Source organism: Chelmon rostratus, chromosome 10, assembly GCF_017976325.1.
Source record: "Chelmon rostratus isolate fCheRos1 chromosome 10, fCheRos1.pri, whole genome shotgun sequence".
In the NCBI taxonomy this organism is placed as follows: domain Eukaryota; kingdom Metazoa; phylum Chordata; class Actinopteri; order Chaetodontiformes; family Chaetodontidae; genus Chelmon; species Chelmon rostratus.
In genome coordinates this window covers 12,429,494-12,456,596 of record NC_055667.1, presented here as the reverse complement: position 1 = coordinate 12,456,596, position 27,103 = coordinate 12,429,494, and the positions used below count along the sequence as shown (strand labels likewise).

At 41.6% G+C, this 27,103-nt stretch overlaps 1 protein-coding gene across 3 annotated transcripts in view; it reads right to left on the bottom strand.

Annotated features, from left to right (window-relative positions):
- Positions 1-18,517, bottom strand: part of espn (espin) — a 39,885-nt gene extending 21,368 nt beyond the window's left edge. For all 3 annotated transcript variants that reach the window (XM_041944975.1, XM_041944977.1, XM_041944976.1), the window contains exons 1-7: positions 18,218-18,517; positions 15,241-15,434; positions 8,267-8,453; positions 7,619-7,801; positions 6,574-6,705; positions 5,146-5,401; positions 4,279-4,562 (exon numbers count right to left, since the gene is read on the bottom strand). In XM_041944975.1, coding sequence (XP_041800909.1) covers positions 4,279-4,562; positions 5,146-5,401; positions 6,574-6,705; positions 7,619-7,801; positions 8,267-8,453; positions 15,241-15,434; positions 18,218-18,517 — 1,536 coding nt within the window. The remainder of the gene's footprint in view (positions 1-4,278; positions 4,563-5,145; positions 5,402-6,573; positions 6,706-7,618; positions 7,802-8,266; positions 8,454-15,240; positions 15,435-18,217) is intronic.
- Between the last annotated feature and the right edge of the window lie 8,586 nt (positions 18,518-27,103).

Genomic DNA, 27,103 nt, shown 5'->3' with positions numbered 1-27,103 from the left:
TAAATTAAATGTATTTGGGTTTTGGACTGTTGGTGAAAAAACAACAATTTGTAGACATTACCTTGGTCTCTCAATATTTTCTGGTATTTTACAGAAAAAGCAATCATCAAGAAAACGACTGGCACAGTAATCAGTAATGAAAATAATTTTCTGCATCCTAAAGTGAAATTAGCTACAAACTCACAAAGCAAAACATGAATTAGTTACATTTTGTGTAGTTATATAGAATTAATTTCTAAAAAAGGAGTCAAAGAAATAAAAAGTAATGCAGATTATGATTCTAAAATGACCGTTATCATTTTAGGTTGATAAAATAACACTCACTGGTCACTGATGTTTTAGAAATACTGAGTGGTGAATTTGTAGGTTAACCTCCTCCCTTTCTCGATTAAAAAAAGAAAATAAGCATTCATTTATATATTGTATATTCAATTCTAAAAAAGAAACATGAGTCAAAGAAAAAAAAATGGATGAAAATGATCATTCTTAAATGATAGTTGCCAACTATCTGACCAAATAACCCAGTCGTTGATGTTCAAGAGAGGCCGAGTGGTGAATGGCAGGAAATGTTTTTAATATGGCTAAACGGTGCTTTTGGATTGAACTTATTTGTGGGACAACACGCACTGTAAGACAAACATAGTAGCTTTTGTTGCCAGATTAGCTCTCTCGTGTGACCAGAGCTAACTGATTTGAATCAGGGAACAAGGCTTTTATTCAGTTCCAGTAAAACATTCATGTTTCATGTGAAGTCTGTAGGGTCACAGAACTTAACCAATGCAAGAGAGACTTTCCTGTCCACACAGCAGGGTCAGAGGTCACTACCTGGGTCCTTTCAGTTGAGCCCTCTCATTTTCTACTCTGGCATCTATCTCACACAACTGAAACTGTAAAAGCAGGATGTCAAACTCCTGTCAATCCGTCTTCACTGTATGCCACTATTAGAATATATGTGCATCAGGCTGTATGCAGACATTAGCAGTGGATTAAGGAATGACAAACTATCGAGCTTCTTCAACTCAATCTGTGGAAGCATTTGCCTAATGCAAAAAGCCTCGCATTTGCATATAGTCCTCATCTCAAAAACTTTGCATTAAATCGTTTATTAGAAATTTGTTTTTTACAACAAAGTGTATCACAAAACTGTGTAATTATGAAAAAGGAAGTCCCTTTTTCCGTATATTTTGAAAAAAATACAACGTACACAAATGAGTATGAGCATGCTTTAGTCATCATAGCAAAATGTATAGTTACTTTGCCTTTCAAATCCTGGAATCAACATCAGACTTGCATGCATTTACATTTTAGTGCTTACAGACGCCATGACTTTTCAGGAAATCCTGACAAGAGCCTCAGACGTCGAGCAGATGTCCAATGTTAACCTGAGCGGAAATAATTGACAGATGACCCCTGACCTCTCCTCCTTTGTGGTGTCATGTTCTGAGATCTTACTATAAGCCTGTTTAGTTTTGTTGACTCATGTCTGCTGTCAAAGAAATGGTCTCTGAGCACTCATCAGTTGGGAGGGTAATGTGAGCAGGGGAGCGCTACAGATGGTTTGATTGTCATCCTCTAGGGAGGTGGGCTGACAATAGCAAATGTGAAAAGCATTTGTACACAGACAGACAGCCTTCCTTCCCCATTATACTGATCTGTCTGTCAGCACGAAGTCATTGTTATAGAGCTGTTTTTACAGTCTAATGCTCTAATGTTTTTGTATATATTATCAAAGGTTGCTGAGTGTGGTCGTGGTCTGATATTGTTCAGCATATTTGCATGTGGTTTTGCACAAGTCTCACATTGTTAAAGGTCATACACAGATAGGTTGTGTTGTTTTAAAACGAGTAATAAGTTACAGGCATACCTTACAACGAACTATTACACCAGAAAGACAGAGGAAAGTGCACAATTAAAACATGACAGTAGATGCAACACATTCAATGGCCAACCGCATAGCAGCTCAATCAGCTCCAGGACCTGGAGGTTTACCAAGATAAGCAAAGCAACTTGTTGTATCTTTACTGTATCTGCAGCCAAAACTACAACATTACCTCACCTTTTTCTCTGGTAAAAACTCTCATAGTCTTCTTAACACCTTACCTTAGCGTTAAGAATCGTCTCCTGCAGCTCTCCTCTGGTCTGCACAGAGCCTCATCCACACGGCCAGCGGAGCACAGAGAAGCTGTCACCAAATCCAGAGTCACCTCCTCTCCGCTCAGCACTATGCTTGTCACTCTACCTGCCCTCTCACTTTACCCACAGGCCTCATCAATAACCTATCAGGCCGGCCACAGCAGCGGCAATGATGTCACCGCCAGCCCGCAGACCAACTACTCCCCAACTCTGTCCAGTGCCTCTTATGCAAAACGCAAAGACCCACGTGCTGCCCTCAACATGGCTGACCATACTCAAATCTCTTAGGCATTAGGAGTATTAAAATATTCTAGCCTTCAGTGCCCAGACTTAGCAGCAAAAAATGGCAGAAAGTATACTAATAACGGATGAAATCTTGAAATCTTTCGAAGTCCAAGTTTTCTGGATTGCCTACATTAGGTTTAAGAATAAAAAAACGCAAGAGGCAAATGTTTCGCGTGGCACCTCTACACAAGCATTTGACTTCAGTCAAAGCAAATGCACACAAATGAGGCGAGAGAAGCAGCAGCAGAGAAAGCCCATATTCATAAACAAACAAAAAGCAAACAAAGCTGAAAGTCCCCTCACTTACAACTACATTCAGCAGGTTTCCTCCACTGTTTTCTATCCACAAACCTGTCTACAGGTTGTGAGATTGGTCCATCTGATCAGCTGTGTCCCTGGATGAGGTTACTGTTCCCTGTTACTATGGCACCCAAGGTAGATTGTTTTTCCCAATGTATATTGTACACACTGGTCTTAATTGTGCGTGTTTGTGTGTGAATGCACGCATGTGTGCATGTGCTCTGAGCACTGGATTTTGTTTAAATTGTTAATGAGGGCGCGCCTCGGGTTGGTCACCTGGGTACCAGCCCAGGGTGATGGGGTGGCACTAATTAAAAACTCTCCCCCATATGACTGAAGGTGCATGCGTGCACATGCAAACACACACCCACACACAGAGCTCACCCTGGAGACAGAACACTATCGCTACCTGTGGACTTTATACCAACTAACAACAACTTACTTTGCATAGCAGATCTGTGCACACACGCCCCTGTCACTGAACAACTGCTTTTTTCCTTTTCTTTTTACCTGACTTCATAATGTATTTCTGCTTTTAGATGAAACATTAATTAATTGAAAATTCTAAAAAAAAATCACATTTATGGTGTTTTGTCAAGCTAAAGCACCTTTGCTCATACAATTGGACTGAGACTGGTGTCTTGCCATCATACTGGAGGACAACAAGGCAACAATCAGGAAATAAATTCTTCATGAAGTGAAAGTGATCTCTCATCTCTAGCGGTTGTCTTTGTCGTACTTACTATGTTTTCTAAACAACTCAATTACAATTCAGTTAGAACAACTTCACAACTAGTTTTAATGTGTTTTGCAGCACAACTGAACCACCAGAAGCAGCAGTGAAACTAATGTTGATGCCAGTTTTAATTGCTGCTCCCTGTCATCTCTATAAACACTTCTTTTGAGTGATCTGAAGCCAGATTAATTACTGGAATTAAGATCAAACCCATCACAATGACCATTGTTTGTGACAGCCAAGAGGACGTGCCACAGTAATGAGCATCTTTGCTAGCCTCGTTAGCCATGTTAATACAATAACATCATTGTGCGCACCCAGACAAGGCACATTGTTGCACAAGAGCAATAGCCCATCTGATTAGGCCCAAGGGAAACTGGCAGTTAATGGCCAATTTATCCCAAACACCCGGCCCTTCTTCTTCTTTACGGTTGTTCCATGTCATTCATCGTGTCACACACTCACCAAACAGCTACTTTGAGACATTTTATTTTTCTCAAAACATTGGATATACTGTATGCAGTCTTAGTAAAATACATGGAGCTACATTGTTTGAGCTACAATTTCCCAAGCCACTGTTTATAATATACTGCCATGTACCATGCATGATCCCATATAAAAAAGACGAGGAAGTCTGTTTACTTGGCTTTAAACTTCAAATAAACCAGAGGGTGCAATTATTCGTTTGTTGGACAAGCATGAACAGTGATCCAATAAAATAATGTAATTGCCAGGCATTGGAGATTTCCCACTAGATAAGGAAATCATTGCAGCTCTGAGACTCACCTTACAGACAGATTCATCTTTGGAGTTCAAGTACTTACCTCCCTTTTGCTGGTGCTGCTTTCCACGTGCCGCAGGTTGCTTTTCACCTTCAGGAACTCTGCTGACGACGGCTCCTTAGGGGGCTGTGGCGCTGGGTAGCTCGGGGGTGGTGGGAGCGCCGGGGGAGACTGTGGGGGAGGTGGGGGTGGATAGGTTGGTGGTGGCGGGGGTTTGGAGGTGGCATCAGCAGGTATCTCATCCTTCTTGGGCATGTCCGAGCCGATGTCTGGGTTTAGCATGTCCATATACGCTTGCATGTCTGAGATGGCTGACTCTGATGCACCTGTGGCAAAGACACGGGCATGTTTAAAGTAGACTTACTGCGTTTCTTGCAGGTGTAGCGCTGATTAAAATGAACTAAACAAAGTGTTAAGTAAACCTTTTCTTAATACACCTTTCAAACATGAATGAGAACATGGGTTACTCTAATGACAGTACACCTCACCATCCAACACGAACTATCTGCACCACTAGGGTGCAGCACCAACATACCATGCACCTGTGACTGAGCAGAAGGAAAACTCCTGCATGGTCTTAGCTCCACTGCAGTAAATAAAGTGGCTGAGGGTTCCACCATAGCTGAGATGATAGATTTTGCATGTAAAAGAAACGGCAGTGGAGTGTTTCTGGTTTAGTGACTGAAGATGGCAAAGTTTTTATTTAATATTCTGACCATGAGCTGATAAGAAACTATATTTGACTACTGAGCTCATCAAACTCTAAAATTTCAATTTAGAAAAAGAATGGGACATCATTTGGAATGAATTAAAATGAAAAATATCATACAAAGTATATTTCTCGTCACCTTGTTGGTTCACCAAAAGAATTCTAGTCTTCGGTGTAAGGAGTGTTATTATTTTTACCACCTGTGTGCGCTACTGTGTTCAGCTGAGCAGGTGGGCCTCGTGACGTCGTTAAGCTGCTCCTTTTCTCCCCAGTGCTGGACTGGCTGGAGTTGGCTGAGTCGTAGTTGGACAGGGAGCTGGATGGTGAACTGATGCCAAAGTGTGGTGCCTGACTGGCAGGGGGCATGGTGGTGTTTGGGGATGAGAGGCCCGAGTCCGGCTGCTTGTACTCAAGGTCCGTTGAGGGGTCCCGAGACAAAACCCGGTGCTCCACACTCTGTCAGAGGATGCAGTTCATGAATACAAGCCTCAGCATGTCTGTTTTGTTGAACTGAATATGTGGATATGATTTCAACAACAGAAAAACAACAGAACCATGAATCTATTAATTCATTTTAAATGAATTGCTCATTAATAAAACATGTCTGTCATTTAATTTAGAGGTAAAAAGATACAAGACAGATAAATGAATTATTGTTAACATTAATTATCTATTTGTTCATTCATCAGTTCTTAAATCCCCCTAGCTCCCAGTCCCTGATGACTTACATGAGGAGAACAGCATTCTGAGTTTAATTACTGCACACTAATGAAACATCTCACAGCTGATCAAAAAGGCTCTGGGGCCCTTAGCTTTCCCCACAGCGCAGCACTCGGTTGGCTCAATGTCCTTAATGGGAAGAGTGCAACGGGGGGAGAATATATGTTTCCCACACACCAAAGAGAGTTCAGTGTGGACGAGTTATTGTTCCTCTGGCCACTTGGGGATTTCAGTGGGTTGAAGCCATGGAGGCCACTGTATGTTAAGTGTTAACAGCTCTGATAATTACCACGGATAAACTGACGCCAGTCAAGGAACAAGTTGGCTCAGCGACAGCTGTTTTTTTTTTTTTTTGCTCCAATATCCACTGTCTCTGGCGACCAACTCAGTAAGAATTTGAAGAATATTAGAATATTTAAAAGTATTATTATAAAGTATTTGACCACTATTATGGGAGTGGGATGAAGTGGAAGTTGGGCATTTGTGCTGTTGACAGAACAAACAACAGTTCAAATGCTGTCCTTCACAAGTTTTCTCTGTCTGTTTTCTGGCTTTGATGTGCAAGAATAGAGCTCCCAGTTCTTCAGTGTTCAAAAATGCAAAAAACCAAATTGGTAAGACGTATGTCCCCAAATTTGGTGAGAAACTAATCAGCATTGTCTGAGACACTGTGTAACTATTCAACAAACAGACAACACTGTAGCAACTAAAGCTGTCATGTCAAAGTAAATGCCCACTTCCCAACACACAGCATTGTTTGAAAAATAATGAGTGTCTTTTGCCTCTCTGCCTCTGCCTTGTGTGTTGCTGCCTGCACTAGGTGAGGCTGAGTGCCTCACACACAGTGGACGGCAGCGTAACTTCAGAGCCCACAGTGTAACATATTGGGGCGCAGCTGTGTCTCTTACCATGTTCTCCACTGTGCGCAGATACTTGGCACACTGGGAGTGGCCGTTGTATTCGGCCAGGTCTGCTGCTGTGAAGCCGTCCTGGTCCTTGATGCCCAGGTCCACCCCATTGACCACAAGGATCTGACAGCACTGGAGAGTGACGTGAGGGAGTCAGAGGACAGAGGTCAGAAATGTATATGAAGGAGAAAATGACTGTCAGTGAAAGTGACTGAATTACATAAAAACCTAGCAGATAACTAGTTCTTCCTCTGTGGAAACCAAGTTGATTAGAGAAAAACAGCTTGATATGCTTTGAGGTTTCTAAATAATGGGGAAAATCTTCCTCTCTCAAACAAAGAAGTCTGTCTTGAACCCCCCCGTGTCAAGTGCCAGGTGGAAGCCAGATTAAGCTTGTTGTTCCAAGACTGAGAGAGCTTTGTGTTGCCATATTGACTGAACTTTCAGTTAGCTTCTTAATAATGTCCCTTCCAGTTCAGAACGTGCCTGTAAGTCAGGGTTTGAGTCAATGCCCTTTGAGTTAAATTTGTTTAACCCTTTCTATGCAGTGCAAATATCAGACAAAAGGTACAATTTTCTCTACATTCAATACATCAAACTTGCAATCTGAAACCTCTGACTGACCAGACTTGGATACAGCAAAATGTTATTCAAAGTAGTAGGTCAAAGTGGTGGTAGAATCATAAGCTGTACGCTATTCATTTAAAACAGGTGGTTAAACTCTAAAAAACTAGATTATAGATAATGTGAGGACCGAGAATCATAATGCTCTTTCTTATATGAATTGTCATTTACATAAAATTGTAGTGTTAGTCTACATTATCTCTTCGGTCGCTCATATTGCCAGTACTGTTTTAAAGGATCAGGACAGCCAACAAGTCACACCATTTAAAAATGTTACAAGTCAAATATCAAGCACCAAATGTTTCAAGAGATATTTGGCAAACTAAAACCAAAACTGGAGAGATGAGCTGTCTGTGATTTAAAGACCAAAGCTGATGATCTATTCCACTGTTGCGTTAAATAATAAGACACAAACACACACCTCCAGTTCACCGTTCTCTGCAGCGTCGTGAAGCGGGGTCCCTCCCCAGTTGTCAGTGACGATCTCTCCGCCGTGCAGCAACAGCCAGCTGAGCACCTTTGCGTGGCCCCTACTGGCTGCAAAGTGCATGCCCGTGGCCCCGTCACCATCCCTGTCTGTCAGGCTGATCTCCGTGAAACTCATCTAAAAGGAGGGAGGATAACGACACAAGTTACAGCTGTCTGCTAAAACATTAGGGATTAATGAAAACTGCTGTGGGGGAAAAAGTAAATAAGAGAACATGGTCAGGGCACATTTTTAGGCAAATCATAAAGCAGTAAAAGTAGCAGATGTGTTCAAGACAGCTCCTTATAAAATGTTAGATTTTGATGATCAATAGAGTTTATTCATTATATAACAAAGTCCTTCTGCTGTGAACAAAAAGGCAGTAGACTCCAGATAGAAATCCGAGTGTCAATCAGTAAAAGCCAAACAAATAGATGATCCAACATTAATTTGCCTGATCACAGACATCTGTGATTTCATTATTTACACTTTATCAGACTTTGTCAAAAAATGGAGCAACAACACATTAAGTATGGGATATGGATGTAGGAACAAATCGGTGTACTCTATTTACAAGATTTGTTCTCTAACATTTCAACATACCAGCCAGACAATGACTGTGTTGTGGCCCATCTGGGCAGCAGCATGCAGAGGTGTCATCCCGTCATTGGCTCTGATGCTTGGATCCGCCCCACAATCCTTGACCAGGTATTGGACGACCTCGAGATGACCCTCCTGGCAGGCCAGGTAAAGCGGCGTGGCACCATTCTTAGTTTGGGAGTTGACAACACTGTAGGGAAATTAAACAGTAAAGTAAATAAAGAGACACATGGAGACCAAACATCTATAATGGAGAGACTGTATGTTGCAGCCTGTCCTCCTCTCATCACTGAAGCCTAAACGCTGGACAGAAATGAAAGAAGAGTTAACTGTTCATGTAACTAATGTACAAGTCTGCATCGATAAAATCTGCTGACACCCAGAATTGGGACAGTTGTAAATTTACAACTCACTGTAATCTCAGTTGTGTGATGGATACAGTTTTATTGTGACATAGTTATAAAACTTCACTGACTCAGTCACTAATTACAACGTCCACGTCCACACTTGCCTCAAATATATCTCAAAAGGCTCTGAACACAGAAGCTAATTAGTAGGTGAAAATCTGTAATTATTACTTATACCTACAGTATTTAAGTAGGATGAAAGCATTGATTATTTGCAGCATCTCTTCAGGCCCAATAATTGAAAGAGGAGAGCTTGGGTCTAAATGACAAGACAACATTTGAATTGAATGCAAAACCATTACACAGACCGTGCCAGTAAACAAAACAAAGCACAATTTTGCCTGTGTTGTTGTGCCTAGAAACAGTCACATTCACTAACTTATGTCACTTATTCTTAATTACAGTTGGTGCTGATCTGTGAAAGATGCACATTTCATTCCTTAACAGAAATTCCTCAATTCTATCCAAAATGTAATGGATTCTGTCTTTCATCAGGTTGTAGTTGTTGCACTTTCTACCATGAGATGGTAAAACTCAACATTTAGACCCAAGCTGGAAAAATCTTGGGTGGCCGAGTGGAACTGAGCACATTTACACTGACAGTGAAAACAGCTGGGCTTGGGTTAATTATGGTCAGCAGTCAAACTGTCGGACAGATGAAGGAAGTCAGTGTGGATGTGCAAGTTATTCAGTCTACACTGCACTTAACTGGTGAGAACATAGCTTTGGGAAAAAATAACATGAATGTACCGCTTGTGTCCAACCTCCACGGTGTGGAGGTGAAAGTGCTTCGTGAGGTAGCTCATGATATCCAGCGGGAATTACTTGCTATCTTACAATTGCTAGATGATTCCTCGCCTTGTAATTAGAAGCAATGCATCATTTAATAAAACTCACACATGATACTGTAAAAGTTGAATTTCAGCCAGGAAACTTTGTACCAAGTTAGCAAGAGACATGCGTGGTGGCTGCTCACCATCAGCCCCATGTAATTAGATCACTCAGCCTTTAGTCCATGCTCAGCCGTCTGTCAGAATGCAAGCGAAACTTGAGGATTTAATAATAATGCAGAAAGTAAGAGCAGATGCTTGTGCCTTTTGCTTTTTGATTTTTTCCCCCAAAGTTTCAGTTTGTAGCTGGAGCAGCCAATAGCAGCACAGCTCAGAAAACATGTCTGCCGTCTTTTAAAACAGGCCTGAATTTTGTCAAAAAGTATTAAATTAAAATAATTCATACACATCAATTAATTCAAAGTATACATTCATAATTTTATGGTGTCCAACAATAGAAACACAAATGTTTTGTGTTTTTAGGTTCATCTGAAAGGTTAGATGTGTAAACATCTGAAGGAAACAGGTAACTGTGACAGGAAAACATCCCTTGGTCAGTGTCAACATACGGCTATTTTGAGAGCAGACAGAAGTGACGCTGAGCCAAATCCCGCTCCCTTTCCTATCCGAAGTTCCCTTAGCCCCACCTCCCATGCAAAAGCCTATCCAATGCCTGTACGACTCCTCGTCCCAGATCCTTTCAGTCACAGTGGGAGGTCAGGGAATGAACGAGTGCTTCCCCCCACTAAATCCCATAAGGTTGTGCTTTATTTGGACGCTGACAAATGAGCAATGAGTCTCATAAGAGGATTATCGCTCCACTGGCTTTGCCCGACTTGCTTTGTGCTTAACGAAGGGTTGCACCAGTGGCCAAGAAAGATGGAGTAGATGAGGAGGAGGAGAAAGGTGAAGGTAATGAGAGGAAGGGCTTAAGTGAACTGGTGGGTCTTGTAGACACAAATGTCCCTGCCAAACTTTCCCTCAAAAGGATGTGGCTCAACACCAAAGCCATGGTGACTGAAGACCCTGCATTAAAACAACATGTGGATGATAAGATCTTCTGCTTATAATCAATCAGGTCCTATGCCGAGTCAAAAATGGAGACACGTTCTTAAAATAATATCATCTGAGGGAATTGTAGGTATGCTACACGTATTTACTCAGACATACAGTGCCTATGTTGTCCTTGAATGCAAGAATAAACAAAGGAAGTCTGGGTGATTGAGGGAAAAGTTCCAAGTAAAAACAAGCACATCTTAAATATTTCAGAATAAAAGGGGGAAGTAATCTGCAGTTCTGTCATCAGGAAGTGGGCAGACAGGTTAATAATTCATGAGTGTAACCAAAGTGAGCTGAAGTTCACCTGCTCACTGGGGTCTGTGTAGGAGAGAAGCTCACATTTGTCATTAATCCTAACCACAAACTTTGTGGGAGTGACAGAGTTGAGTGTATTCAAGGTAAGGTAAGGTAAGGTAAGGTAAGGTAGGGTACGATTCTAACAAAGCGCAGACTGCCTTTGTCACAACTCTCCAAAGTGAAGAGGCTTGAGCTCTCGACTAAAGAAGTGCTTTTGGAGAACAGGTGTAGGTTTCAAAGAGCTAAGAAAGAGGTTAGCCTTGTGTGACAACAGAGCTAGCAAGTGGCACAAGGGGCGATACCTCATCAGTCACTTTGCCACTCAAAGGAGGAAAAAAAAAAACACACTCTGAAGGAGCAGACATTTGATATATTTCCAGTTCAGCTCCGATGAGTTATTTATCTCTGTAATTGTCTGTACACTGTCCCCTCCCTTCCCCCCATGTACACAGTTACAAAGACCCAGGTTATCTTCATTACGAGCAAAGTAATTGATGTCACACTAATGGTCGTCTTGCCTGATAAGGCTTGTTAGCTTCTCAATGGCTTCTCCTGTTGGCGTAATGAAGAATGTCATGGGAGAATGTATGCCCTTTATTTAGCTGTGCGACTTAATTTTCTTTTGAATTTTTTAAAGCTTTTACATATTAAATCATATGCTAACACTGGCTACATAATACACAGCACGTATCTGCAGCTGCTTTTAGAGGCCACAGCAGATTCCAACAACTAGAAGAGGACAACAATATAAAAACATAGTCAACAAACTTGTAGGGACACACAGGGATGCCTGATGTGGTCCTACACGAGTAGAACACTTTGAGGTTTAGTGAATGTCTCCCATGGAAGCTACACATAATCAAAACTAGATAAAATAGCCTTGTGTTCACATCAACCCATGCATTTACCAGTTCACCTAGTGAGTTTTGAAACCTGCAGAGGAGCATGTAATCCTTCACTTTAAGAATTGCACGTCCAAGGTTTTAACTTGATGACAATACTCTTACAAAGCGTACAGTTGTAATACTATGGGCTCTTTGCCCAAACGCAAAATGCTACGTTGTATTTTCCCAGTTTAAATCTCTTGTGTTACAAGAGAACATACAGGGGGTTTTGTCCAACTTGTACAATAAGGTATTAAGAAGATTAAAGCTGAAGGAAATAAGTGCAGTTCAGCCAAACGCTGGGTGAAGAAATCTACTCAACCATTTCCCCTAACTCGCCTTAAAAAAAATGCTGAACACCACCAACTTAAGAGCCAACGACTCATCAAGATCATAACTATCCATACACAAAGAGCATCAGCCTGACTTTGGAGGCTCAAACTAAATTTCTTCTACCTTAACAACACAACTGACTTCCAGAGAAGAAGCACAGAGGGTACTCATATCTCATGTTTTATCGTGATCACTTTATTTTCTGTCTATTGTCTTTGCTCCTACATCAGACACATGCATACAGGATGATCTCCTGCTCACTATGGAGCAGGATATTTTCTTTGAGGCAGTTTGCTCATTTATTTTGTGCTGGTCTTTATGGACCATTTGATTTACACCGTGTTCTGTAAACAAGAGACAAAAAGTTTAACTTGTAGAATATACTAATGCAGTGGTCTACCTGTCTCAACCGCATGCTGGAATTATTGTTTGGCCAAAGATCTTAATCTGCACTAACTGCTTGTGTAACCTGTCTGTAGCCTCTCTCGCTATCTTCCCCTCGCGCTCTCATTCATTCACTCTTTTGTGTGCCGAGCCTATCAGCAGGGACAGAGCACATGAGCCTGTTGGTTTTGGTTCTCTGGGATGGACACGCAAACAAGCTGCCAATTCAGATGCTTTTGATGATTTTTGAGGAGAACAAACTCTGAGGCTTCCAGTTACCGCTTAAAAGTCGCTGACACAAATTTGCAGCTTGTAATAAACCCTGAAACAAGAATGCTATCTCTCTTCTGCAAAGCACCATTCTAAACAATGCCTGAGGCCAGTGACTAGAAAGCAGCCCGTCTATTCAAACGGATTTGTTTTCCTCATTAGCTTATCGCTGGTCGGCGCTACTGTGTGTCGCCGTGGAGATGGTGGTAAATAGCAACGGTGGGAGTGGTGGTGGAGAAGAGTGAATGGGGCCCAGCTATCAGGGAGCTACCATGTCCCTGGGGCTCATCAAATTTTCAGCAGCTATGCACCTGTCTGGGGTGCAACCAGACAATATTGGAGGTTCAGAGCACAAGGTTAGTTCCTGGACAAGCTGCTCATCCTGCTAAGGTTGTCAGAGTCAAAGCAGTTAACAAGTAAGGCTGTTTGGCTTCAAGACTAAGTCGTAATTTCAATACATTTGTATGCCTTTATGGCAGCAGTTAGTGAGCATCGCTGATAGCAGGAGTAGACACCAGCACAACAACCATCTCAGTGGTTATCTCCATACTTTCCTTTATTATTCTTTATAATCTGACAGGTGCTGCTATCGACAATACTAAACTGAAAAACCAACCAAGCAAGGCCAGTAGTCTTGCCGACTTAACTCTACCCAGGGGGATCTGTTTGTGTACTAAATTCACCTAAATGTCACTAAAATAGAAACAACTACTTTTATTGACGATCAAGAGCCAAGCCACTGAGACGCCCCTGAGCAAGTCCCTCAATAGTCTGAATGACACAGTATTTCTAATATTATACTATACTGACTCTAATTTTAGATATTTAGTCAAAGTTGCATGACAGCTGTTGAACACAGGGGCGTTTACGCCAAATCTGCACGTAAATGGCTGTCTTCCTTTTTCAGCACATATTACCTGCAAACCACCTGGACGCTGCTTATAAAGAGTCTGTGGTGTTGGTTTGTGCTCGTCCTGACCCTAAAACTCTGTGTGCTTCACAGAAAGGATAAATCACTCGTTCCAACACCTCACACGATGCCATTGCAATGTAATGGTCCATATGGGAAGGGCACTGATTAGGGATGATATTCATCAAGGGGCATTCACACACACACTTCTTACTAAACCAGTGACGATTAGTCAGCTGACAGAAAATTATTGCCAACTATTTCGATATCGATCGATTCATCTTTTAAGTCATTTTTCAAGCAAAAATGCCAAATACTTTCTGATGTTCAGGTTCTCAAATGTGAGAATTTGCTTGTAATAAATTAGACAAAACAGGACATGTAATGATGTCACTTTGTGCTCTAAGATATCGTGATGGGATTTAATGAATAATGAAAATGTTAGTTGTAGCCTTACTATGTGTCTAATTTTGAAAACGACAGTGCAGTTTGGTAAAAAAAAAATTAGATCACACACATATTTGGTTGTTGATATACAGACTTGTGTCAAGATTATGGAAATGAGTGTATTACATAAGCAGCACGCAGGGTTGTGGTGGTGTGCAGTATTTTGGGAAAGTTAAACCGCTAAGAGGTTTTCTTTTTTTTTCTAAATGGGATTTGAACACGGAGTATTTGGATTGCTTCACTGGTATCAAAAAAGCAAAGTTCAGGTAGCCTCCCGCGAGTGCCAGGTGGTGCTGCAAATACTACGTACAGTAGCTACAGTATGAGCCCAAAGCTGATCTGACTGACCAAAACTCCAGCTGGTCACTCCTGATTTGTTTGGTAAGCATCTGAAAGGAAATAAGAGTTGATTTGTCGACCTTAGAAATGTGCTAGATCATTTATCAATGTCAGACTACTAAAGTGCCAACAGTCTGAAATCTGAATCTGAACAGTGGATCTACTGCGCCCTGTCTCAGTTACAAACAGTAGGAGAAAACTGACCAGAGCCTACAAAAATAAAACTTGTCACGGCCTAAAGGCTCTTTTAAATTTGCACTGCAGTCTTCACAGGTGAAGGGGGTGTTGAAAGGCGAGAGTAGACGAGAGTGGTGGATCGGGTACGAGAGTTAAGCTTTATATACTCTATATATGTAATATAAATAACTATAATGTACTTTTATACAACAGTTAACAGGACTGACCTAATTACTGTTTTTCCTACTGAGAAAACAACCTCAGATTTTTATTTCAATTTTGAAATTCACAATTTCAGTAGAACATCTTTAAATAGGTGGAACAACAACTAACCACAGAGGATGGGACTAATAGAGAGATGGTGATTGATTTTAGCACTTATCAGTTATATGGATGCTTATGAATATTGCAGAGTCTGTGTTGAGTACTGTGTGTTTTTAGGCAAGCAATCAATGAAGCCCAGCCTGCTTTGAAGGATAGTGTTCTAAACAAAAGAAATGGCCTTCCTTTTACAAAAAATCAACACGTTACCAAATCAGAACACTATCAGACAACAGCAAGATAAAAATCAACAACTCCTAAATCACACTGACAGGTTCTGAACGCAGGTGCAGTAAAGACCAAACCGTGGTGCTCTTACTTTGGGCTGTGCCCCAGTAACAGTCGGAGAGAGGGCAGGTCTCCCTTGGCAGCAGCATAGTGAACGGGCAGGGCGCCTGTATCGGTGGAGGCCCCGGGGTCCGCCTCCCCACTCTTCAGCAGCCAGTCAGTGACCTCGTGGTGACTGAAGCGGGATGCAAGGTGGAGAACGGTGGCACCAGAACTGTCCCTGTGCTGTCGATCAGACAAAAGAGGAACACATCTGAAATATGGGGCTCTGAAATAAAATTATACACTCATTTTTTTCTCATTAAAAAGGCAATAATCAAAATAATTTCATGGTGCAGAATAGCAGTACCAACTGTAAAATAAACAGACCTGTATGTTCCTGTATAGACCAGTTCTAATTTTACATTATGGTTAATGGGTTGAATTGCTCTGCTTTGTGAGAAGGCAGAGCCCTCCAGCCAATTTCCAGCCTGTTAAAGACTTGCACTGGTTAGCATGCAGACACTAGAGCAGTAACTGGTGCTGCTCCACCACAGGTCACTGTGGGAGTCAACTGTTGTTGTTACCGACTACTATATTGTTGTGTTCACTGTTGAAATTAAGGGGAAGGGAATCGATCATAGAACTCTCTGTGCCGTGTGAGATGAATGGCTCATGTCATGTTTTAATGTTATGTTTCTCGTTTATATACAGAAGGCTTGCATGATTCTGCTTTAGCGTACCACGTATATGTAAACAATACAATATGCTGCTGCTTAAGCTGTGCCTACATAAATGCATACCTTGTTCAAGCAGCATAGACTGAGAAGTTTTATTGACATGCTTTTATTCTTTGTGTCAAGAGTTGGACTAATAGCTAACACTGAAAAATAGAATAGATTGTATTTGCATGCTCTTTGGATTAACGTATATTAATTCTCGAGGCTTATCAACAAAGAAGCTAAAGCTGTGGTCTGAGGCAGTGGAGTGCCACAAATGAACATCATTAACATCAGATAGAATCGGGATCAGAGTGCTGTGACACAAAGCAAAAGACACAATGTTGAAAGTGGAAGCTGGCATTGACCATCCATCAAGCAGATTGCACTGCAAGTGGTAATTGATAGGTTTTACTAAATGTCAGCCAAGTATCTTATCAGTTAGTTGGTGGCATGGGGCGTTCTTTGTCACTCTTCTGCAGTCTGTCGGGCAGCCGACTAAAGTAATGGAGACAGTAAATAGAACATAGAGCTCGTATTGCTGTGCTTCAAATTTAGAATCACAGATTACTAGAGGTTAGATTGAGTGCCTGATTCACTCTGGTTTGCTGCTTCTGTTTGTGTTGTGTTAATCTAATCATTTTCGAGTAAGAGCAGACATAAGCTGGGTCAGCATGGTAGCTTAATCATTAGCACTGTCGCCTCAGACCAAGAAGGTGTGGATGTCACCTCGGCGTCTGTGCATGGTCTCCACACGTGTGCATGGGCTTCCTATAGTCAAAACAATGTGATCTGACTTGCCAGTAATTGTGAATGGTTGTGCCTGCTTATGTATGACCCTGCCTTTCACCCCCCAAAGCATGCTGGTATACACAGGCACATCAGACTGCATTGGTGGAAAGTTCTAGTTAATATATGCACATATTGACACTTTGTGGTACACGAGAATGGGGCTGCAGCGAGCGATTATTTTCACGATTAATTGATTTGACATTTAGTTATTAAAATGACATCTTCAGATTGCTTCTTTTGTCCAACCATCAGTCCAAAACCATTTGCTATCATAAATTACAAAAGAACAGCAATAAATCTTCACACTTCAAAGGCTACAACCAGCAAATGTTTTTTTACTTGAAAAATGACTTAAATGATTATTCAATTATCAAAGCGCTCGACAACTAATTTTCTTTCGATCAACTAATCAATGAATTGACTGCGCGTTGCATGCTGTACTTCAGAGAACACCAAAGTGCAACAGTATTATTACAGCTTTTACTAAGACGCCTTCACAGTGGCTGCTGCATTCCTCGCCTGGTGCGAGTACTTTGCATGATACTACCAGCAGGGAAATGGAAATGAGGTAACTGAGTCATGGGGGCTCATGAGGTTTAATCCATCATGTGAATGTTTAACCACTCTCCTTACCAAACAGCTTCCCTGCTACCGTATCAAACTACACTGTCACCATGTATGTCTGTTTGTGCCCTTCATGAGCTACTGTATGTGCTGTATAAAGGATCTGACATTTGCAAAGTCAATTTTGCATACTTCATTACCATGGGAACACAAGGCAGTGTGCAGAGTGGACTTTATAACGAAACCAAAACAAAAGTGGCATGTAGTTGACCTGAATTAGCACAGGCTGCCTTTCAATGTGTCATCCAAACAACAACAAAAAGAGCCTTCAGGCTGTAGTGAATATCTAAGGAACTCTCTTCCTCACATATTTAGGGATCAGTGTGTGTTTTTCAGCCAAAACTACATTCAGGTCACTATATTCTAGCATCTCTTAATGTCTTAATGCTAATTCTGTTATTGATAAATTATTTGCAGGCAGTTGCCATCTTGGATGTTTTGTCGTCACCTAACTGATAGCTGCTCGCCACTCAAGACTAAAAGATTCTGGTTTTAAGAACGCTGGGGACTAGAAGTGAATTAATGTGAAGGCTCCTCTTTGAACAGCAACACATTGAGTAAAAAACCTGTTGGTTGTATTTTAAACATTTTAAACTTAATTCTCAATTAAAAAGACTGCAATGTTCTGTATCTCTGAGTTTCCTCTATGAAAAAGAGCACATGGGTCACCCTGCCTTAAGCGGCTGCTAGTGTGTCATGATGGAGCAAAATCTTGTTCCAGAAGCTGGTTTAAATATGAAAACACCAGATCAACTGGACCCCAGCTGGTGAGGTGAAAGGGAGATTGGGTGCAGTGGGGGTTGGCAGGAAATAGCAGCCAGGTCAGAGGACACAGAGAATTAGGCTACTGTCTGCCACACCTCAAGGTGTCCAACTATAGCTCAAGTCACTCACCTCTGGCCGACATCCACCCTGGGTCAGCAGCCACTGTAAGCAGGCCAGGTTGCCGGTGGCTGCTGCATCATGCGCCGGGCTCGCTCCGTTGTTCGCCACGCAGTTGCCCGGCAATCCTGCCTCCTCCACCAGGAACCGCAGGCAGGCTAGTTTCCCGGCCCGGGCTGCGTGGTGGACCGGCGAGGCGCCCAGCACATCCTTGATGTCGCCGGTGAGCGCCTTCGCCGTTAATTGCACTTTGAGAGTCTGCACGTCCCCCTGCCTCGCGGCCAGCAGCGCCCTGTCCCCCTCCACCACCATGACCGCTGCACACTGGACGACTCCTTCTTTTGGTTGCCTGAGATGAGCCCGATCGGTTCACCGAGCGGATGAAGTCAGCATTGTATTCCCAAAGCTTCAGATCATCTCAGTCACCCGGTTTATTCTGTGGGACAGCTCAGCGGTCGCTCCTCATCGTCCCGGAGCCGAACGGTCAAAAGCAAGATCCGGTTCTGTCCGTGCACATTGTAACACGCGCGTTTTACATGTCGAAGTAAAACTCAGTACATTATTCTGTCAGTGAGCGACAAACAGACCTGCTGGCTATGTTTACCCGACGATGTGGCTCAGTTATCCGCTTCTCTTCGCTCTGACGCCCGCAGGATGCTCAACACCTGTTGCAGAAGTTTGGTTTGGTTTTTTTTGTTTGTTTTTTTTTTGCGTCCCTCTAAACTACATGTATTGAATTTGTTTGTTTGCCCCGCTTTCCAACATGCACCATGCGCCTCAGAGAATATTCCGCGGTGTTTTTCTTCCTATAGCAGATGGCGACGTGGGACTCAGCGCCTGCTAAATAATCCATCAGGGGGAGGACCGCTGAGCCTGTTACAGGTTGCTGCTTTCTGGAAATCGGCTCAGAAGTTAAAGGGGCCGTTCGAGCTGGCTACTTAGACCTCTGAGTACAGAGAAAGTTATACAACCGCGGGGTTGGTTTTCGGTCCAGCTAAGGTTCACGGCCAAATACTAATTCAGCGATGCACTTTTGAACACACGCCCGGCCTTGCTTGCATGCAGCATTAATTTGCCATACGGCAATGAGGGCAGTGAAGGCAGCATCACTGCACAGCCACCGTCTGCACGATGCAGAGGTCCATCTGGTGGCCCTCTGGAAAACTGAGCTTCTGCGGAGCTTTTTACGCTTGTGTTGAGGCATTTGTGTGTTTAGTGACGGATTGTAGATGTTCAGTATGTAGTTGTGGAGCAACATTAATTGTGACACAGTGAAATAAAAAACCTATTTATATTATTTAACTGTCTATATTTCGTTATGAATGTTGCCTCAGCATTTTCTGCCTTTGCTACTGTTTATTGTCAGCTAAAATTGAATATGGTTGTGGCCAGAAAGAACCTCTAATATTTATCAGTAATTTTATACAGAAAAGCATAATTGATTCATGTCAATCCGACCGAGAGTTGAGCAAATTACTTCTGGGAGATGAATGGGTGATAATTACAATATTTTATGTTTAGTTGTGCAGTGGTGAAAGTAACTGATTACATTTCTTTAAATAGTGTAATTGGGTCTAATGTTGAGGTCAAAACATGTACTTGAGTATCTCTATGGCTTAATACGTCTACTCTGGAGAAAAAAATACTCAATACACAAACACATAACTTTAATCTGACATTCGTAGTTACTTTGGAGATTAAGATTTCCAAAACAACGCCTGTTTTCAGCCGTGGTTAATGGCTCCCTGACGATTATCCACTAATGGGATATCGACCATAACACTCACTGGACCACTTCTAAAATGATTACTTTTGATACTTTAAATTTGCTGATGACACGGATATTTTTGCTCTAGTAAAGCTTTGAATGCAGGACCTTAGGCCCACTTGGACCACAGTAAATGTGCCTGTGGTATGAGCCTATACTTTTTCTTCAGTGAAGGAGCTGAGTATGCCTTCCACCTCTGGATGTGTGTAGAAGAGAAATAGTCTTAGCCTACACTTCACTCACCCAGTCAAATAACTCAATAATGACTTCCACTGGCAGTACATAAATATTCTGTTAAAAAAAACTACACACATTATGATCTTAGTTTGTTTTCACCTTGTCTTCAATGACAGAGTTTTATAGGGAAGTGTTCTCATACTTCCGTGAACCTGACGTTGTAGTGAACTGTAATACTTTTAATCACCAAACGGTGGCAGGAGAGCTTCATATTCATCAAGGTGCAGTTCACCTGAGGAGGTGTTCAGGTGTCAAGTCACCTTCTATTATGTGCGTCTTTAAATCACTGTAGCTATCTCACTCACATTAGGACACTAAATATCCAGATAACGACTAATAACAAGAACTGTAGGCTGAGGGGTCCCTTTATCAAAACAACGGGCCAATTTCACTCCTTTGAATGTTTATATTTCCACACTGAAAATAGGAGGGCTATTTAAGTTCAAGTCAGTGTAGTTCACTCCTGTTCGGTCTTGTTTATGGGTTAATATCGATATGACCTTTTTTGAATGTTTTCACGTGATGATTTGAGAGCAAACATCATAATAAGAAAACCTGCGGCCTCGCAGCAGCTTCTGCACTTTCTGCCTCTTCACTGTCAGATTAGGTTGATTGAGTTTTCCGCTCGAGCGGCCTCTGCCTAATGCGGGTGGGTGTGCTCTGGGTGGGGGGTGGGGGTGTTATGGATGAGTCTCGTGCTCGACGCGTGCCTCTCTGGCCCATCTGTTGCACCGGTCCAACTGTCACAGACACCGCGCGCCGATTTGGGGGAGGAGAGGGGAAATTCCCTCGAGCGGTCTGACTAATAGTACAATTCCCTAAAGGAAGTGGACAATAATAAGTCTCTAACACGATTTAGGAGGGGGACTACATCGGTGCCATTGAAGCCTGGAGTATTTTTGCATACTTATCTTGCATTACAGGAATGACAGGACTACATTCAGATGAAAATATAGGCTCTGTGTAGGCCTATTAATTGATATGTACATAATATGTATTTGAACAATAGCATAATATTCCTGTTTGGTTGAGTTTATTTATTAGTTTTCAAGGAATAGCCTTGTTTGTCTTCAGTATCATAAAATCAAATGATACAAATATAGCCAAATGACTTGAATTATCAGAGTGATTTTGAATTTTGGAAAGAGTAGACGCACGGTTTGTTTAAAAAAATCAAGGTATTTTAAAAAATGTGATGGAAGAAATAAACTATACACAACGCTTGAAATTCAGATAGCCTGTTTTTGTATGAAACGTTGCATTGATTTTTAAACTTGCTGGCTCAACCATATTGTCTTTTGTGCGCATGTTTATTTATCAGTTATTCATACATTGATCCGTTTGATTAAAGAGTACCAGACATTTGAGAAGTACACGTCTTTGGTGCAGCTGCAGCCTTGTAGCCTTATAATGACGGGACTAACAGAGGATTTAATCATGCGGAGGTGATCCGGACTTTTTTCCCAGGGTTCGCTAAAGACGCTCCCACCAGCCTACTTCAAGCAATGAGAGGCTAAATCCCTATTGAACTGGAACGGGGCTGCCAACGGTTTTCCTACAAAGCCTGGGAAAACTGGGAGATTTCTTGCACGCGTCAGACGTGCGACAGTTATTCAAATTGGACTCAATTATTCAGGCGTGGGCCCCGTCTATTGTATGGTCACATCTGCTGCCGCGCGGGAACATTCAAACTAGGACATTTTCTGCTCAGGTTCATGCTGTCCATAACCCCTACTCTGTTTACAGTCCAGAAAACGCAAAGAAACAGCGCATTGAAAAGCAAATAATTCAGCTATTCAGCTTGCGACTGCACGCCTAAAATTGATCTTTTAAACTGTTCATAGCTGGCTAAAATAATAATAATAATAATAATAATAATAATAATAATAATAATAATAATAATAATAATAATAATAATAATATTTTTCCACCAAATCTTCAATAACCACTTCAGGCTTTTTAAAACCACCTTTATAACAAGGTTATGACAGAATTACACATTAGGCCTATAGTATAGAGCAGCTCCTCGCGCCCATGTGCAACGGCTCAGCTGGTTGGCGCGTGCCATAATGTATAATTGCTTTCGCTTGAGTAAACCCTGGCGCGTGCAGGCAGAATGCCGTCAGTCTATGTTCAACCATCATACCTTATTGTTTTATCTAAAATACTGATGCTAATAACAACAACAACAATAATAATAGTGCTAGGCAGCTACATGTTTAGGAAGTATAATATTAAGAATAAAATCCACACCACTATTGTTCATCATAATTGATAGTATCTATAGGCCTAGGCCTACTGTTCATTAAAAAAAAAGACCAGACAAAAAAACCTTTATTAAGCAGCTGAAAGAAGACCAAAACACACAAAGAGATGAAATGACTTTATTTATCATTCTCCATCTTCCCATCCCAAAACTTAGGCTGCATCTTTCCCCTCATCTTTCTGTGTTTCTTTGTTCCTTTGTCCTTCCTTTCAACCTTAAGGTAATTTAGGATATATACATACATATATATATATATATATATATATATATATATATATATATATATATATATATATATATATATATATATATATCTCACAAGCACAAGCAGTCACTTGAAAATATTGTCTATGTAAACATAAATATGTAAATCCAATTCTAAAATACTTGATATTTACATTTATGATAAATTTGATTATTTGATCCAGCTCCAATCCAACTCTTCATGAATGAATGAACACTGCAGCTTCAAAAGATCTGGCTTGGGGTAGCCAGTACAATAAGATGCTTTCTGAAATACTGATATTAGTCTGCTACTGTTTATGTACACATATATACACATATATATACTTGTCTTTACTGTCTACACTGTAGCTGTTCACTTTGCATTTTTATGTGGTGATGTTATTCATATTAGCTGAATTTTGGAGTGATTTAGATTCCCCCTTTTTTCCTCCAAACCCTAAATTACATCAAAAGTCTACAAGCCTCCATCTTTTATGGTTCATACAGAGGTTATTTCAGGCCATGAATAGATATCAGAACTTAAATGTCTCTATCATGGTCCTTACTGAAATATATATATTACACACACACACATACACACACACACACACACACACACACACACACACACACACACACACATTACAGGGTTACAGATAATAAGGATCGGGACACGTTTATAACTCATAGTTATATACTCATGGTAACTTTTAGTTCCCAGTTGTTTCCCTTATGATGATCCCTGTACTTACTAGCACACACATTTCTAGAAACATCCATCAGCATAATAGCAAAAGCTGGAATTAAAAATGCTCCCAGCATCTTATTCTGAAATTCACCTGGCTCCTTCTCTCCTCCTGTCAGCCTTGAACTCACCGTGCAGGCGTGGTGTCTCTCCCGCAGAGACGCAGTCATCCGTGAGGTGCAGTGAGAATTTCTTCGGTCAAACTTTCTCACACTCAGGCTCATTAGCGACTGACAGAAACGGGGCGACTGATTTGACGAGACAGGCGTTTTAAACAATGCAACATCTGCAGTGAAAAGTCAAAGAAGTTTGAAGCCACTCTGGTGCGATACCATTTTACTGGAAATATGGTCAGGTGCAGAGTTTAAATCGTTTCTCTCTGTCGCAGCTGATGTTATTTGACTGTGGCCTACATCAAATAACTGTACAGCGTTCAGTGGAGACAGAGTAGCTGTTCCCCATGCAAGAGATATAAAAGATATAAAGTAGCTGTTTATATGCACATCGCCATATTATAAAGTCTAATCCAAACATTTACAGTCACGTGTTACAGTTAACGTCATTTTCAGCATGTTGGACAAATCTCATTACCCGAGCTCAGACACCATCAATTAACCTACTGCAAAATACTTTACTCATGAGAGGATGAACATTTACCATATTAAAACAGCAATCTAAGATAGGTAAGGATAAGTAGCTGAGAGTACATGCAAATCACTGTCTTAACTGAGTCCTTTATACTGCACAAACGTTAGCATGTTCAAAACGCAGATAGGTATTAATATATTACATAAAAAAAGAAAAAGTAACATACCAGGCTGTGACGTCCCTCTGTCATTTAAAGGCCATGCAGCCCAGGCAGTGCCTGCAGGTCGTCGCTGGTTGACGGCTGCAGTCGTATTGAGCGCCCTTTTCCAACACGAGGTTTGGGGCTCAGGGACGGAGACGCGTGGACGTTGTGGGCGGACACATCGCGCAGGCCACGCCCTCCCATGGCTTGACTCATCTGCAGTCTTGAAGGACTGTGCAGGAGCATGCAACAGCTAGAGAAACATACAAAACATGGAATAATATTAAGATTTAAAACTCTAAAAGGGTAGGGGTTTTTTTCTTTTTCGTTTTTGCAGGCTGATTTAAAAAGTGCATTTGCAAGCTTGAGTCTGTTTGAAACAGTAGTTAGACCAGAAGAAGAGACATTTAACTGCTTATTTGCAGTTGCCAGATTCCTTTTCAATGCAAAATGTAATAAAAATAGCATCGATTTCGTCCAGAAAAGGCAGAGATAGCAACATGTGCATAATTTTCTACTTCTCTATATTATTCAACTACATCTTGAGGACTTAAGGACCACTTTTTTGTTTGTGCAAATGCGACCCCTTTATTCTTATTTTATTCCACAAGCACTGAAATGAGTGATCAATTTTAGAGCATAAAATAAATCTGCCCATTCATCAGCAGACCACTTTGTGAATAGAATAGCTTAATGTAAATGTATTTTCGTGATTAACCCCCGCACTCTTTAATTCCCCCCTGGACAACTCTTAATGGTCCCTGTGTCTCTGTAACTCAAAAATAATTCATGGGAGCAGGAAAGCCATCTGCTGCCTTTGTTCGCCCGGCTCGTGCTGTTCTCGTGCCCCTGATATGGCAGCACAATGGATCCCCCTCAATCACAAATCCAATATTCAAAAAACCCGCCAACAAGCCGCCTGTCCTGCCTGTCAACACCTCGCCTGGAGCTGGGGCTGTCCGATCCCTAACAGCGTCCAATTTTTACAAAAAGATTAAATGAACAACAGCAGTTTATTCTGAAGTATTTGGCAGGGTCTCTGTTTTAGCGTTTATCACGATCCATACACATTTATCGAGTGTTGGGCTGCTGGCTGCGCACTGGGGCGCATGAATGAGGGGGGTGTCTGGAGCTGGAGACAGGAAGGCTTCACGCGACGTTTGGAGTTTACCTTTGTCAACTTTGAAGAGCACAACAAATGCGCGCCACCAGATGTGTGCTTTGCCTTGCAGCTTGGCTTTTGGCTTGGTTAGGCTTGGTCTGATATTCAAATCCCGTCTGAGCTATCCCTCTGATTTATGCAGTGTACAATTAGGCGAGAAAGGTCTCCCCGCCTCTGAAAACGACGCTTTGCCCTGTGATGAACAGGGAGCAGAGACAATGGGCGGCAAAGCGTCTGCAAAGTTATAAAACGACTAGTGTGTGCGTGAAAATCTCTTTGCGTATTTCATCCACCATTTCCCCAAAGAAACAACGATCTGACCATAATCTGTGACCTTTCAGTCAGCATCCATGTTTGTTTGTGTCTGCGTTTTTGCGGCTTATTTTGATTTTCATGTTTTAAGATGTACATGATGCTGGATGCTGGTGTTCAGCTCTGGCTTCGATGGTGTTTTTGTATTTCCAACAGCACCCAAAAGACTTTGGTGTGATATCCCTGAAAAACAAACAACCCGCACAGAGCACAGCATGTAAGGAGAGGATAGGATGGACCTTTGTTTCAGTTTAAACCACCCTGTGTCACTCGGGCTGCTTGATCAGTGATGTTTTCTTTTAGGATCAGGTTACTATAATTCATCAGCATCTTTTGTTTCATTTAGCGTCGCGCTCACCACGTGACCTTTAGGGATGCTGAGGCAGACTTCGGGGCAGAGCCAGTGACGTCGAAATGGACTTGATGCAGGAAATGAAAACAAAGTTTGGATTTCCACCGCGGTGCGGCAGATGCTGTATGGAAACAGCGTTGGTTTAGGCGTGGGAAGCTTCTCGGGAAGTTTTGATAGGTCTCCTTTTTAGCTTCCCCAGAGCGAGAAGTGACGATGCCACATCAGTGCTCTGACAGAACAAGCAAACAGTACAAAACGACGCTATGGAACAACATTTCCAAACAAATTTATCATTTTTTATTTAAAATGTCAAATTATGCACTTTTTTACATTTAGATGCCCCCCCCCCTCCCCCGCAGCCACACAAAGAGCATCTCTGCTTTCAACCCACTGTCTGTTTGATTGTTTTCAGCTGAAGATATCTATCAGGATATTTAGTTCAAGATATTGACACATAACCGACCTACAGCTAAAAGCAGTGACATGCTGTACAATCTAATGCTATCATTCTACTTTTATGAAGCTTGCACATTATTTGTTTACATACCTGAGGGCAGTAACTTTTTAGAAACACCTTCCTTTCGCTTTAGTACAGCACCACCACCCTGTATGACCTCAATGATAAACACGAAGAAGAGTTCACCTTTTTGAAAGTAGAATTTATGGTTGTATTGGATTAGATTGTACAGATAGTACCTAAAGTGGCTAGTGGTTGTAAATTACATCTATCTCCAGGCTCTGACTCAGGGTGAGATAATCAGTGCATGAGTAAGTAAGACTTTAAGATGGTGCATCGTTTTATGTATCTCCTATTGAAACACATATTGACCAATGTCCCTTTCCATGATTGCAGACTGATTGTAGAACTTGTTGGTATTGGAGGGCTCATTCATTAGACATAGTTAGCTCCTCTCAGGATGAAGTCCAAACATAGAAATCCCTTCTCCATTTCAGTAACACATACCTCATACAGGTTCTCAGGTAGGTAAGATACCATTTTTAGTGCCAGTTCCTTGCTGTGTTTATTATCCTGAGCCTCTT